The following is a 14,678-nucleotide window of genomic DNA, read 5'->3' on the forward strand; positions in this document are numbered from 1 at the left end:
GAAAAGGATCCCGAGGAACATAAGGAGAATGACTCTGAATGAAAAAGAAACCTAAGAAAATGTCCCTATAGTCGAAAGAATCCCGAAGCTCGAGTAGAATCCATAGGAACATGAGGAGAGTAGTCCTGAAAGAAGACAAGGTAGAACCCCTGCATCCTATAAGAAACAAACGTCCTAAAGAAAAAGAAATCCCTAAACCCCTATGAGAAATTCTAGTATAAGGAGAAGGACAAAGAGGGTAAAGGGGTAAGGATACAAAGGAAACTCCATAGAATTAATCAAAATAGGAAAGACTCTATGGAATCATTAGACATGGCTATGTTGATGTATAGCCCAGAGACAGTGTCAAGGAATGGGGCTTCTTTTTTATACACAATTGGATTTTAATAATTTGAACCAATTGAGATCCAACCCCTTTTAACTCCTACAATTAAACTACACGAAGAAATCTAACAGATTAAGCGATCTCAACCATCCACAATAACCAAACTAAAATTGCAGACCTACATCATTCTAAACAATATGATTCACCTATTAGATTTGAATTAAAGAGAAAGGAAGAGATTACTTGAGTCTTGGGTCAAATAGATTAGCTTTGGATCTCTAATCTCGATGCTACCCTTGCGGATTGGATCAGCTCTTCCTCCTCCAATAAAAATTAGAAGCTCTTAATCGATCTCCTCCTCGTTCTTCTTTCTTCTCTGTAACTCATCTACTCTTGAAATTTAAACCAATTCTTCAATTCCCAAACCAATTCTTAAGGAGATGGTGGAGGTAGAAGAAGGGTGGAAGAGGAAGAGGTAGCTTGGTGGTGGTGGCTATGGAAGATGGTGGCAAGGGGGAGAAAGTTGGCCGGCGAAAATGGTGGCCGATGGAGCTCAAGACCCTTCTCTGCTACTCCCTCTCTTTTCTTGCAGCTGCCCAAAAATGAGGCTGTCCCTTCTTTTTTTAGAAAATGGGGGCTCTCCTAAAACCCTAGTCGATGGGCCTCTTATAAGAAAAGGGTGTGCTGATATTAGCACACCCTTGCCTTGATATTTGCACACCCCACTTGCTTTTTGTCTACTTTATTTGCTCGTACACGGGTATTGGTAGTGGCACACCCCCGTTTCAATAATTGACCCCTCTTATGCTTAGCGCAATTGATAATGGGACAAACTTGTCTTGTCTTTTCCTCCAAATTTTGTTCGATTTTTTCTGAAAATTTGTAGGGGTATTCCTTAGAGCAGTAACCATTTTTTGGGAGATTTATATCCACTAAAGGACAAGATGAATTGGATAAAATTTTGGACTTTTCTCGCGTTTGGATTTGGTTTCGGGAATTTCAGGATTGAGATTTTATTCGATTTTGGGAAAAAGGGTCCGGTCAAAATGGGGTGTCTACATCGGGTGGAGTGATCGTGAGTGTTGTGGTTCGATCGCAATTAGAACGATCTTTGGGAGTAGAAAGATTTTTTCAGGAAAGATTCTCGTTTGAGGTGGAGCGCTACACCGTGAAGTGCGGAGTAATCTGAGATGTCGATAAAATTAAGTTCTACTCACTTCAACATCGACAGATTTGGCGTAAAGCACAGTTTCACCCTATGGCAGATGAGGGTGAAGGACATCTTAGTTCAACAGGGCTTGGCTAAGGAGTTGAAGGGAAAGGATGGGAAGCGGGAGAAGAGGACGGGTGCTGAGTGGGAAGACATATAGTCGAAGGCGGCCAGCATGATTCGACTATGTCTGGCAGATAGCGTTATGTTTAACGTTATGGAAGAAGAAGAAGCGCCTAAATTATGGGAGAAGTTGGAAAAGCTTGGCCAATCGGTTGTATCTAAAGCAGCAATTGTACGAACTGAAGATGCAGGAAGCCGGGGATCTTCTGGAACACATTATGATGTTCAACATGCTTGTGGATCAACTCCACAAGGTTGACGAAAAGTTGAAGGAAGAAGACAAGGCCCTTTTGCTTCTTACTTCGCTTCCTGATTCGCATGACAACCTGATGACTACTTTATTGTATGGTAAGGATACGATACAGTTGGAAGAAGTCACATCATTGCTCTTATCAAATGAGATGCGAAAGAAACCAGTTCTTGGTGGAAGTGAAGAGCATTGATTGGTTGTTCATGTTGGGAATCAAAGAGGGGGGTCGTCTGACAGGGGATTAGGAAAAGGCAGGTCAAGATCCAGGGTCGGCGGAAAGGGTGTGTAGTGTTACCGTTGCAAGGGATATGGCCACATCAAACGGGATTGTCTAAAGCGAGCTGACCAGGCGGACAATGGTGCTACGAATGCTGTGGTGACGATAACAGATGAACTTAGCGAAGAGTTTGGAGACGTTCTCACAGTCTTCATGGGTAATCACACTTCTCCTCATGATGAGTGGATTTTAGATTCAGGGTGCTCTGTTCATGTATGCTTCAGGAGGGAATATTTTGATACGTTCCAGGAGACAAGGGCGGTGCAGTGTGCTTGGGTGACGGGTCTACTTATGATGTCACAAGAGTTGGGACGGTGAAGATCAAGATATTTGATGGAGTGGTTTTTACTTTGGTTGGTGTGGCGTATGTCCTAAATATATAGAAGAATTTAGTGTCACTTAGCCGGTTGGACGAGGAACCACAATTTAGTGATTCCAAGAGGTTACATTGTGGTTCTAACATTCTAAAACATGCATGTGTGGTCTTTTTGGAACCACAATTTTTTGATATGGGCATCATATAATTGATATTGGAGCCACTCTCTTCATATTGGAACCACTATTTCTGAACTCGAAACCATTCTCCTGACACTAGAACCACTCTCTATCGTTATTGGAACCACTCTTTTGACACTTGAACCACTATATTTGACTTCGGAACTACTCTTACCATAGTGGAACAACTTTTTGGATGTGGGAACCACTCTCTATCGATATTGGAACACTACTCTCAGAAGTCTGAATAATGGTTCGGAACTCCGAATGAATTCCAATAGTTTTGGCTTCACACTGGAGTGTAATCAGGAGTCCGAATTAATCCATTGGAAGTCCGTAGGAACATTCAGACTCCCAATTGAGTTCCAGTAGAATTGGCAAGAATTTCCGTTGTAATCGGGAATCTGAATGGTTCCTACGCCCGTATTTTTTAAAACTACAACGAGTTCAAAGATCTAAAAGACCTAGATTTTCTATGGTGCGATCTAATTGACGTACATGAAGTCCAATATTTTTTGAAAGGTATAGTGAGACACCGAGACCCACTTCAAAGGATGATCCAAGTTGTTCATTTGTTAGGCCACAATGTTGATAGTATACACATCACATATCATCTCCATAGGATATAATGATGCTAACCTTCCGATCTATCGAGGTTTCTATAGTGTACAATTGTTGTAAAAAAGGGAGGGTTAGGATCATTCTGTGGAGATGAACGGTGGGGGACATCCTATTTACGTCGTGGCCCAACAAATGAACGATTTCGAGGTTTCTATATAATGTACAGTTCTTGTACAAAATTGAGGTTTAGGATCTTCATGTGGAGATATGCTGGTACATCATGTGGAGATCTTCCAGTGTCAAAAGAGTGGTTCCAATAACGATAGAGAGTGGTTCTAGTGTCAGGAGAATGGTTTCGAGTTCAGAAATAGTGGTTCCAATATGAAGAGAGTGGCTCCAATATCAATTATATGATGCCCATATCAAAAAATTGTGGTTCCAAAAAGACCACACATGCATGTTTTAGAATGTTAGAACCACAATGTAACCTTTTGGAATCACTAAATTGTGGTTTCGAGGTCTACGTAATGGTTCCACGATGTAGGAAAATAAACCAAAGAGGCTGGTAGAGACTATGAAAATAAACCAAAGCACAAATAACATGAAAACAAGATGTAAAACCTATTCAAGTAGAGGATAATGGACATATTTGGAGCTATGTTTATAATCCAAGTAGAAATTTGTGATAAGTAATGGTGTTTTTTCTTCTTCCAAAATACAATGGGAATAGAGCTTACAAAGTATGGCAATGACTGTTTTTCAGTTTGGAAGGGTTGGAGAAGAAGAAAGAAAAATGTAACATGGGTAGGTGAAAATAGTATAGAGATTAGAGCCTAAAATGATGGTAGGAAAAAGCAAGGGGGGTATACTTGTCCTAAAAGGCATATTTCCGTACATGGCAGCCCTTTTATTCATAAATTTGAAAGGGCATTGATATTCCCCCCTCTGATGGCTATCCCCCCCACCAAACAGAAATTGTTAACTCTCATGCTATAGCCATCAGAGGGGGATATCATTGCCCATTTGAAATGTCTACCCTTAATTCACAATTTAGCATAAACTTTGCATTTTTTTAATAATTTTTCCTAGATTCAATGGTACACCCTCTTGACGCCCTTATCATGAAAGATCTCTCTTCTGATCTTTCTTGAAAAGATTTGACTATGCATTCAGCTTTAACCTATATGCTACATTACATGCAGTTACTGTGTCAGTGTGAGAGAGCATATCTTTATGATTTGGTAATTCGCTTTTTCCGGAATATACGACTTGGATACACGCTCTAGGGCTCGCGAAAACTCTAAATGGATGACATATTTACATTTAAAATAAAATAAAATCCAAGGGTTGGTTTTGTTTTGTTAAGAAGCAGGCGGAATATAAACTCTCTCTCTCTCTCTCTCTCTCTCTCCTATCCGATCTCCGCCGCTTCAATGCCAATCTCTCTGAAATTCTCCAAAGCCCATCCCTTTCTCCTCAAACATATGGGCGATCTCTTCCTCTCCCCTAAAATCCCCAAATCCCCAAATCCCCAAATCCTTTCTTAGAATTCTGCTGCCCCATGCCCTAGATTGCTCCAAAGCGCTTTTTTTTTTTACCCTTTCAAATCCTCTCTCTGTGTGTGTTTTCATGGCCCCGGTGCGTAGAAAACGATGTAGCAGAGCTTCTGCTGCTGCTGCCGCTAGGGAGAAATGGAAGGTCGGCGATTTCGTTCTTGCCAAGGTCAAAGGATTCCCTGCATGGCCTGCAACGGTATGTTTTTGCCCTAATTCTATGATTTGGTCTGGTTAGGGTTTCGTTTGCCCTAACCCTAGATTTCTCTCTGTAAACGTTTTTAGGGTTTTTGTATTTGCTTTTTCTCTATCTTCTTGTTATCTAGATCAAAGGCAAGGGTACTGTTGTAATGCTTTCCTTTTAATTTATATTTATGTCTACTTTTAATTCCTTGCATGGCCTGAAACGGTACGTTTCTGCTATCCTCTCACATGTTTTTTCATATTATTTATTGTTCTACCGTTGCCCTAATCCTATGATTTGGTCTGGTTAGGGTTTCACGGTGCTCTAACCCTAGATTTCCCGGTGCAACCGTTTTTAGGGTTTCTTCTCTCCCCTCGCATGTTTTTTCCATTTTATTTCTCGTTCTACCGATGCCCTAATCCTATGATTTGAGCTGGTTAGAGTCTGCAGTGCTCTAACCCTAGATTTCCTGCCTAGGTATGGGACTGGGTGGGACCCAGCCTGGTATGGAACAGGTTTAAAGGGCTTTGCCTAACGCGTTCCATCAGCTCTGGAGCTTTTGCCGTATCGGTAAGGTACCTAACATTTGGTATCAGAGCAACTACCACGTCCTGTGTTCGAGTCACGGAAGGGGCGACCTGTGGAGAGGACTACCTGGAAAGGGCTACCTCGTAAAAAAAAAGAAGCTAGAGTGAAAGCTGCCAGTGTGAAGTTGCCACAGAGTGGGCCGCCGTGGAAGGGGCTACCTGTGGAAAGGGCTACCTGGAAAAAAAGCCAGAGTGAAAGCCGTCATAAAGTGGCCCGCTGAGGACTGCGAATTCGGAAGTGTGGTGGTATTTTACGGTCCTAAGTGAGCGCCCGCCTAGGTATGGGGCTGGGTGGGACCCAGCCTGGTATGGGACAGGTTTAAAGAGCCTTGCCTAACGCGTTCCATCAGCTCTGGAGCTTTTGGCGTATCCGTAAGGTACCTAACATTCTATGATTTGGTCTGGTTAGGGTTTCAGTTGCCCTAACCCTAGATTTCCACTTGTTATCGTTTTTAGGGTTTCTTCTCTCCCCTCACATGTTTTTTCGATTTTACTTCTTGTTCTATCGTTGCCCTAATTCTATGATTTGGTCTGGTTAGGGTTTCGGCTGCTCTAACTTAGATTTTGCTTGGTTAGGGTTTCGGCTCTCCTAACCCTAGATTTTGCTGTGTAACCGTTTTTAGGGTTTCTGTAGTCTTCTTTATCTTCCTGTTACTTAGATCAAAGACAAGTGCACTGTTGTAATGCTTTCCTTCCACTTATTGTTATACCGTTTCCCTAATTCTATGATTTGGTCTGGTTAGGGTTTCGGCTGCCCTAACCTCAGATTTCATCGTATAACGGTTTTTAGGGTTTCTGTAGTTGCTTCTTTATCTTCCTGTTGTATAGATCAAAGGCAAGGGCACTGTTGTAATGCTTTCCTTCTAATTTATGTATATATTTACTTTTATTTGCTTGGATTCTGAAGTAATATGAATTATTAATGAAGGAACTCATTGGGTTTTTTTAATGTTTTTCCTTTTGAGTGTTTTTGAATTAGTTTGTTGGCTCTGCTTTTGATTAGGGAACACTTTGTTTTTGTTTGATCCGTTGCATTCTATTAGTTCATAGCGAATAGTTTCATCATGTGTTTTCCACCAGGAGTAGATGCTATTCAGTAAATCCATGCATGTTTATCCCTGCAATATGTGTATACTTCTGAGATAATTTATGGGCCATTCCAAACGTCTCTCATTCAGTTTCTTAATTTTTTTGACATCATGAGGCTTCATTCTGTTGCCATGCAAGTCATGCGTTTAATTGATAGGATGATGCATTGCAGGTAAGTGAACCACAGAAGTGGGGTTACTCAGCTGACTCAAAGAAAGTGCTCGTTTACTTCTTTGGCACCAAACAAATGTGAGTAGTCAGATTTGTTACTGTAATTTTCATGAAGTTGAGAACATGTCTATGCTATTTGACTTTTGTGGGCATTGTTTATGCTTCTGAGGTGCTAGTGTGTATTTTGAATGTGTCAAGGTTTTTTGATGGAGGTGATAGTGCTCATTTTTTTGCGACATGTCTCCAGTCTATGCTTCAAAGTAACCAGAAAATTTTGAATCAATCTGATTTACTGGAAGTTGTCATTGAATTATTAATTACATTTTGCCATTAAAAAAAGTTGTAATAAATTTTTGCACTTGAGCATGCCCAACAATAATGAAGAATTTCTAATGGTGAAGAAACATGGACTATGGTTCAAGGGATTCAAAAAATAGTAGTAGGAATCTTTTTTATAACATCAATGCTTCTGCTTCAAGAATCTTTGAGGGCTGGACCAATCTGATGCAACAATTTCCATTCTCTCCTTTTTTTCCTTCTAAGGAACTGGTTTCCTCTCTCCAAAAAGTAGCTATAATTTGAGAAGATAGCTAGTTTCAACATTTGAGATTTGTCCATTGGTTCAACGAAATCCAATACAAAGTGGAGGGTTTGACGATATCATTTAATCACGTAAAGAGATCAACCAAAAGGGACGCAGATCGAATGGCCAAGGAAGGAGTGTCAAAGGATAGCCTCGTGGGTTTTGACTTTTGGCCACCTCGAGAGGGTTTTAGCAATGTTTGAAATTTCGGTTTTGGTATCAAATTTTGGTTCCCTAAATATTGGGGTCTGGAGGTTTTGGCTCCCTAAATATAGGGGTCTCTAGTTCCTAGGAAAATATCTTCAGACACCTCCTTATATGTGCCAGAGAACAAGAAAGGATGAAAGATTGAAGTGATAAGCCTTCTCATAAGAAATCTTCAGAATAATTCCCGGGGGGATCTTCTCTAATAAGGATAAATTCGTGTAAGTCATGAAACTTTCCTTGAACATATTTTCTTCAAAAATTATACTTGATTTAGGAACAATCACTATTCCTAGAGAATTATTATAAAAAACTTGCAATTGAGTTTAGATTTATTTTTTCGTTCTCATCAATTCATCTTCTATATGTTTTCTCCATTAGTACCATCAATTCTACCTCCTTCAATTTCACAGATCTCATCTTTATGGTCTATTTTTTTCTTGGGCCAAATCTTCATATAATATTCTTTGGGAAAGGACATTGTGGGGGTTAAGAATCGTCATTTGTCAAATATCATCCGTGCTATCCAATGCATACTCAATTCTTTATTCTTTACTATCTTCCACGATCTTTTGTAACCCAAGAAAAAGTAGAACACTCTTTATAAGATTTAGGTTTATAGTCTTTCTTGGCAAAGTTGTATTTTTCTCTATCCTTCAGAAAAGAATGTATTTTCCCCGTATGAGTTGCATCTTGATCATAATGTGATGGCCTGCTTAGTATATATGATATGCATCCATCGGAACTATGTCAATAAGAGAGTGGACCCGAGTGGATATACTATCAACTTGCTTTTGAAGATAAGAACCATATTGGGTCAGCTGGGCTTCATCGATGAGGATGCAAATTGGTTCAAAATATGGCCCATCTGATAGCACAAACCTCTTAATCCAACCTACTCTAGAGTCCAGGGCCCACTGGGAGGAAAGGATAGCCCATTAGCAAGGCCCTCAAAAGTGGGTTGTAGACAGCTGTTTTCCACTAAGTACGATACATCGGGAATCTCCAGTAAACCATTTTCTGCTTCAGCATTTGATACGCGTATTCGGGTGCTTGACCTGTTACGCGACTGTGTTAAAGGCGGATAAGTGTTCCCAGAAATAGCCATAGCGGGAGTGACACGTGCGCTGCGGGTTTGAAAATTGAAATTGCGACTATCTTGCGCATCCCGCCCCCTTCCTCTTTGTACTTGGGTTCAATAGAAGTCGAACTAACAAACTGGTAGTAACAAATCTTCTCTGCGGTGATTCAGTGGTCCTCGTCTCTCCCTTTGTTCAAAAATTTCCTAGTGACTACGTTATGTAGAAATTGGTATGAGATCCAGTCGAGTGGTATTCAAGTGGTTGCAGAAAGGAATGTTCCAGCCCTAGGTGGGACCCTCCGAGATTTTTGAAGCTGAATTTCGGTGGAACAAGTGTCAACTATCTCGGCCTGGCTGGTATTAGGGGTCTGTTGAGGACTCATGAGAGTGTGATGACGTGGGCTCTCTCCGTGCGCATTGGTTGACCGATTCTAAATGAGCGAACGTTCAAGCTATTAAGTGCGGGATTCGTCTAGTGGATCAGTCTTTGTTTGGCAATTTGATTATGAGAGAGATTCCCTTAACGTAGTTAGATGGGTGAGAGGCCACATTAACTTCCCATGGAGATTTGTGGACGCGATCAAGGAGATTCACATTGAGATTGGGTATGTTTGGTGATCCGCAAATGTGAAGGAATCAATCCTTTTGTGGATCAATATCCTTCTTCAGTGCTATCACGAGTCAAACAATTTATTGAATCAAAGTTGCCTGGATACCATTTTAATGCAAGTAAATCTACTAGGAATCCACTAAAAGTAGAAAACTTGCTATTGAATTTAAAAATATCGCAAACAATCCAATATATCCTCACAAACAATGCTCTATAGAGATTAAACGATAATATATTTGATCAAAACATAAATAAAGTAGGGTGTAACCCAAACCTAGTAGGAAGATTTGTGTTTATTCATTGACCTCCAAAAAGTACCTCAAAATTTTATTACTCTCTTTCTATCTCTATGCATATGTGTATTTTTTTGAATGGTAACAACTTTCATTGAACAGGGGAAGACCGAGAAAGACTTCCCAAATGATACAAAGACGGTACAAAGAGAAAAGAAAAGAAATACAAACAACACATACAATCCAACATCCCCATCAAGGTGGAAAAAATCAAACAACTCTAAACCCTGCCTAATTACTCCATCCCTAGCAAGTTTGTCAGCTATCCCATTTGCAGACCTCCTCACATGTTGAAAAGTTATGGAGGATCCTGATATTCTATCATTAATCTCATCGACGAATCGAGCGAGTCTCCAAGGAGGAACCTAAGTGCCTCTAAGCCACCTAATAATCACATTTAGCGAATCTCCTTCGACAATAGTTTGAGACAAACTATACTTCTCCAAGAGCATTATGCCATGATGAGCCGCTCTAATTTCTGCTTTGCTAGCATCCACAGAACCAATAGGACCTGAAAAGGCCCAAATAATCTCTCCCGTGGGGTCCCTAAGAACACCCCCGATACCCGCAGGCCCGGGGTTCCCAAAACTGGAACCATCAAAGTTTAGCTTTGACAACCCAATGGGGGGAGGTTGCCACTGTTGTATCACCAACTGGGACCATCTATTTGCATATATAAGCTCAAAAAACCTTAAAACCTTAGTTTAAGGTATGTGTTTTCGGCTGGGCTGTGGTCCTTGAAAGAATTTAGACGGTTGACTTTTTGAGAGCCCGAGAGATGTTGATTATTGACCTTGCGCTCCATGCATTGACGTTGGGGAATCAGTGGATCACTTATTCTTCCATTGCAAGGTGGCAAGAGAAGTATGGTGTCATTTTCTTTCTAGATGTGAGAGATCGTGGGTATTTCCTGCTAAGCTCTTGGAGTTGTTGGAGAGTTGGTCCATAGTTCCTTGGAAGAAAAAAGGGAAGATCTTATCTTATGGAATGTATCATTCCGAGCGACTATATGGGTTTTATGGAAAAAACATAATGCTCGGGGTTTTAAAGGATATTCTAAGAGACCACAATTCTTCTTCAATAAGGTGATCGCTATCAATATCTTGGGTGATGACTCTTCCTTGCTTTAGGTTCATATCGGCTCACGATTTTTTGGTTTGAATGGAAGGAGATTTGTTGTGATTCTGAATGGGAATCCAAGATAGTACAAGATTGGGAACCCTATCTGATTGGATTCCTTAAGCTTAACTTTGACATCTCTTGCTTGGGGAACCCAGGTCATTTTGGTGTTGGGGGCGTCCTTAGGGATGATCGGGGATTGGTTAGGTGGGCCTTTTCAGGTCCCATAGGTGTGGCAGGTGCAAATGAAGCCAAAGTGCGAGCGGTTCGTCATGTAATTAAATTGCTTGAAAATGTTGACGTGGACAAAGTGGTGGTAGAAGGAGACTCCTAATGAGATTAGATGGCTTAAGGATTCCCACTCGCACCCTTGGCGCTTTGCTTCCTTCTTTGATGGGATACATGATAGAGTGTGTGGAGCTAACTTATCTTTCGGTCATATTCGTCGATCGGCCAATGCGACGGCCGATTCTCTAGGTAGAGCTGGGGTGTCGAGGGGGAGATGGAGTTGTCTGATTTCCTTCCCCTTGATTATCGTTTTTAAGTTCTTGTATTTTTTCTTGCCCATTGCGGGTTTGTGTTTGTGCTTTCTATTCCTTTTTCTTTTTGTTACTTGTGTAGACCTTCTCGGTCTTTTATATAATGGAATAAATTTTTTTACCATTTAAAAAAAAAAAACCATTGGTATACATACGAGGCCAAATTTCTATTTTTTTTTTAAATGGTAAGTCAAATATATTAAAAAGAAGGGGAAGACCAAGGAGGACCCCCACCCCCCAAAGGATTACAAGAAAAAAAAGAGAAGAAAAAATACAATAACTTCAAGGAGGCAAAAAATCAAAACTTTCTAACTCCAATCTTTCAACCCCAGACCTCGCCAAAGAATCCGCCTCACAATTTGCAGATCTTCGAACATGGTTGAAGACAATAGATGAGCCCTCAACAAGATCAGAGATTTCGTCAAAAAATGACGAAAATCTCCAAGGTGCGTCGCAGACCCACGGAGCCACCTAACCACATTTAGTGAATCCCCCTCCACAATAGTAGAGTCAATAAGGTCTTTAGAAATTTTTTTACTACCTTGGTGGACCGCCTTGACTTCGGCCTCATTTGAATCACACAATCCCAGCTGCCCAGAGTAAGACCAAATGGTATCCCCTCGAAAATCACGATAAAGACCACCAATACCCGCCGGTCCGGGATTGCCCAAGCTTGAACCATCAAAATTAAGTTTCATCCATCCAATAGGTGGAGCTTCCCACACTTGAACCACCTGTGATCGACTTTCTCCACTGAAACACACCAACCTCCAACCCTCTCACAAGTCAAAAGCAGAGAAATCGAAAAGGTGACAAGCATTTCTCCCACGAGATGGAAAGAGCGATGATGTTAATGTATAGTCGGTAAGGCGATCTATTAGACCCCTCAAAAACCCTTGCATTACGCTCCTTTCAAATGACCCACCATGTAGCAAGGAGGCAAATTTTCCCCTACATCTTACCCTTTTTTTTTCCAATGCACCGCATCCCAACACAAAATGACTTCCGAAATAGAGAAAGGAAAAACCCAGCAAATACCAATTCTCCTTAAAATATACCCCCATACTTCTCTAGGAAATTTGCAATGGATGAAGAGATGACACGCCTACTCTCCATCTTCCAAACAAAGGGAACAATGATCCACCAAACACATATCCCTTTTCCTAAGAAAATTAATTGTTTGGATGCTATCCCTACACACCGCCCACCCAAAAAAACACACCCTTGGAGGGCAATGAAATTTCCACACCTTTGCATATATAGAAGGAGCACCACTCGGAACAAGATGCGAATAGAAAGATCTAACGGAAAAGAAGCCGGAAGAGTCCCAAATCCACACTCTTTTATCCGACGCCGATAATTTGATGTAACAGGATTCAAGCAACTCAATAAAGTGTGATAACGCTTCCAACTCTCTATCAAAGAAATTCCTCCTGAAAGCCGGTTTCCGCAATATCCCTCCATCAGAATGAACAAAACAATCACTAACCAAAGCTTCCTTTGAAGCAGCAACAACAAATGACTCCGGGTATACGTTCATAAGGGGCTCGGGAGAGCACCATGCATTAGATCCGATCACCCGAATTTACTTTAAACTGAATGCCCTTGCTGAACTCATGATATATTTTTAGGATATCTCGCCACACAGTCACCCCCTTCAAATTGTAAAGATCATCCGACTCCCATTTACCAAGCTTATGGCCATACTTGCTACTCATCACTTTTACCCAAAATTGATCTTGCTCCACCCCAAATCTCCATAACCACTAACCTAATAAGGCATGATTACATTCACGGATTCTTCTAATCCCAAGACCTCCATTTTTAAAGGGCAAGCACACCCTCTCCCATTTCACAAGCGGAAGACCCTTGGACTCACTTGAGCCCCCCCCCCCCCCCCCCCCCCTCAGACACACACACACACACACAAGAATCTACGCCGAATCTGCTGAATTCTCAAAACAACACTGATTGGACATTTAAATAGAGATAAAAAATTTATAGGTATATTAGCCAACACAGCCTTGAGCAGGACCAATCACCCCCCTCTAATATAAGATTCCTCTTCCACGTTTAAAGCCTCCTTTCAATTCTATCCATAATAGGGTCCCACAAATGCTTCTTGGGTCTCCCCACACCCAACGGTAAACCCAAATACGAGGATGGAAGAACTTCCAGTTTACACCCCACCAACTTTGCAAACCCGAGAGCCCTATCAATCGGAATATTGATAGCAAACATACATGATTTATGAAAATTTATCCTCTGGCCAGTTATCAGCTCATAGCATCTGATGGTCGCCATCAAGTTTAAGATGTCCAAATCACTAGGACTACAAAATAACAAAGTGTCATGCGACACTTCCACCCTATCACGCTCAACCACAAAACGCCGGAATAACTCCTTGCTACTTCCAATAGCCGTCAATCTACTCAAAGTTTCAGCAACAATAACAAATAAAAAAGGAAAGAGAGGATCACCCTGTCTCAATGCTCTAGAAGATTTAAAGAACCCCCGAGGAGAACCATTAACCAAAATTGAAAACCATGCAGATTCAACACATCTTCTAATCCACCCCCTCCACCGGTCCATAGATAGTCCAAATAGTCCCCAAACCCCATAACTCCCTACCAAATTTCTATTTTTTATCTGGCTAAAGTAAAAGTAGAAAGTGTATTACATGTTGCTGTCTTGAAACACTGTTCACGTTTTCATTCCATAGGTTCCACCAAACTGCACTCAACTTTACCAAAAAATTAAATAAAAATGACCAAATATCTTCATAAATCAGTAGGACCCAGTGTGCCAATTTTTTGATGGATGAAGCTCTGCCGAAGACCACAATTGACATCAACACGATTCTTTGTTCCCCGTCGGGCCTGCTTGTGGATCTATGTGGACCCTTTTCTTCTCTTAGATCGGCTTTGCTGAGTTATGAACTTGTTTATGAACTTTGCTTGAACCGCTTTCTATCAAACATAGCAAACACACAAGAGCTGCTGATCTTCCTAACTGATCTTTTTGGTCGTAAATTTTTTGAGGAGTTGTTCTAAGTCACTGGATGGATGATGCAAGCAGTGTTTTAAAACGCGGATGCGGGTCAAACTGCGATCGAAGAAAATCCTAGCCGCCTCTGCGCGACGCAGTCGAGTACTCCGTTGACGCGGCTGAGTACTCGGTCGATGTGTTCATAACTTGGGAGAGTCAAAGGAGATTTTATTGACTCCGTAGGGTAAAATGTGGAATAAGGCTGCAAAACGCGGAATACGGCCGAGGGAAAAGGAAGTAGACTCGGGGGAGTCCACAATGACGTGGTGGAGTTTTAAAACTATGGATGCAAGTATTACATTATATGAAAAGCTCGAATCGCATTTATAAATGGATGAGGTCTTGGAATTCTGTCTTCTGATTTGAAACCCTTTTT

At 41.1% G+C, this 14,678-nt stretch overlaps 1 protein-coding gene across 1 annotated transcript in view; it reads left to right on the plus strand.

Annotated features, from left to right (window-relative positions):
- Nucleotides 1-4,600: 4,600 nt before the first annotated feature.
- LOC143853223 (protein HUA2-LIKE 2-like) overlaps nt 4,601-14,678 on the plus strand; it is a 44,810-nt gene continuing 34,732 nt past the window's right edge. Inside the window, exons 1-2 of the mRNA XM_077362957.1 lie at nt 4,601-4,993; nt 6,827-6,903. Coding sequence (XP_077219072.1) covers nt 4,871-4,993; nt 6,827-6,903 — 200 coding nt within the window. The 5' untranslated portion in view covers nt 4,601-4,870. The remainder of the gene's footprint in view (nt 4,994-6,826; nt 6,904-14,678) is intronic.

This window comes from Tasmannia lanceolata, unplaced genomic scaffold, assembly GCF_043159265.1.
Source record: "Tasmannia lanceolata isolate RefF3 unplaced genomic scaffold, GAP_Taslan_0.1 ptg000019l, whole genome shotgun sequence".
NCBI lineage: Eukaryota > Viridiplantae > Streptophyta > Magnoliopsida > Canellales > Winteraceae > Tasmannia > Tasmannia lanceolata.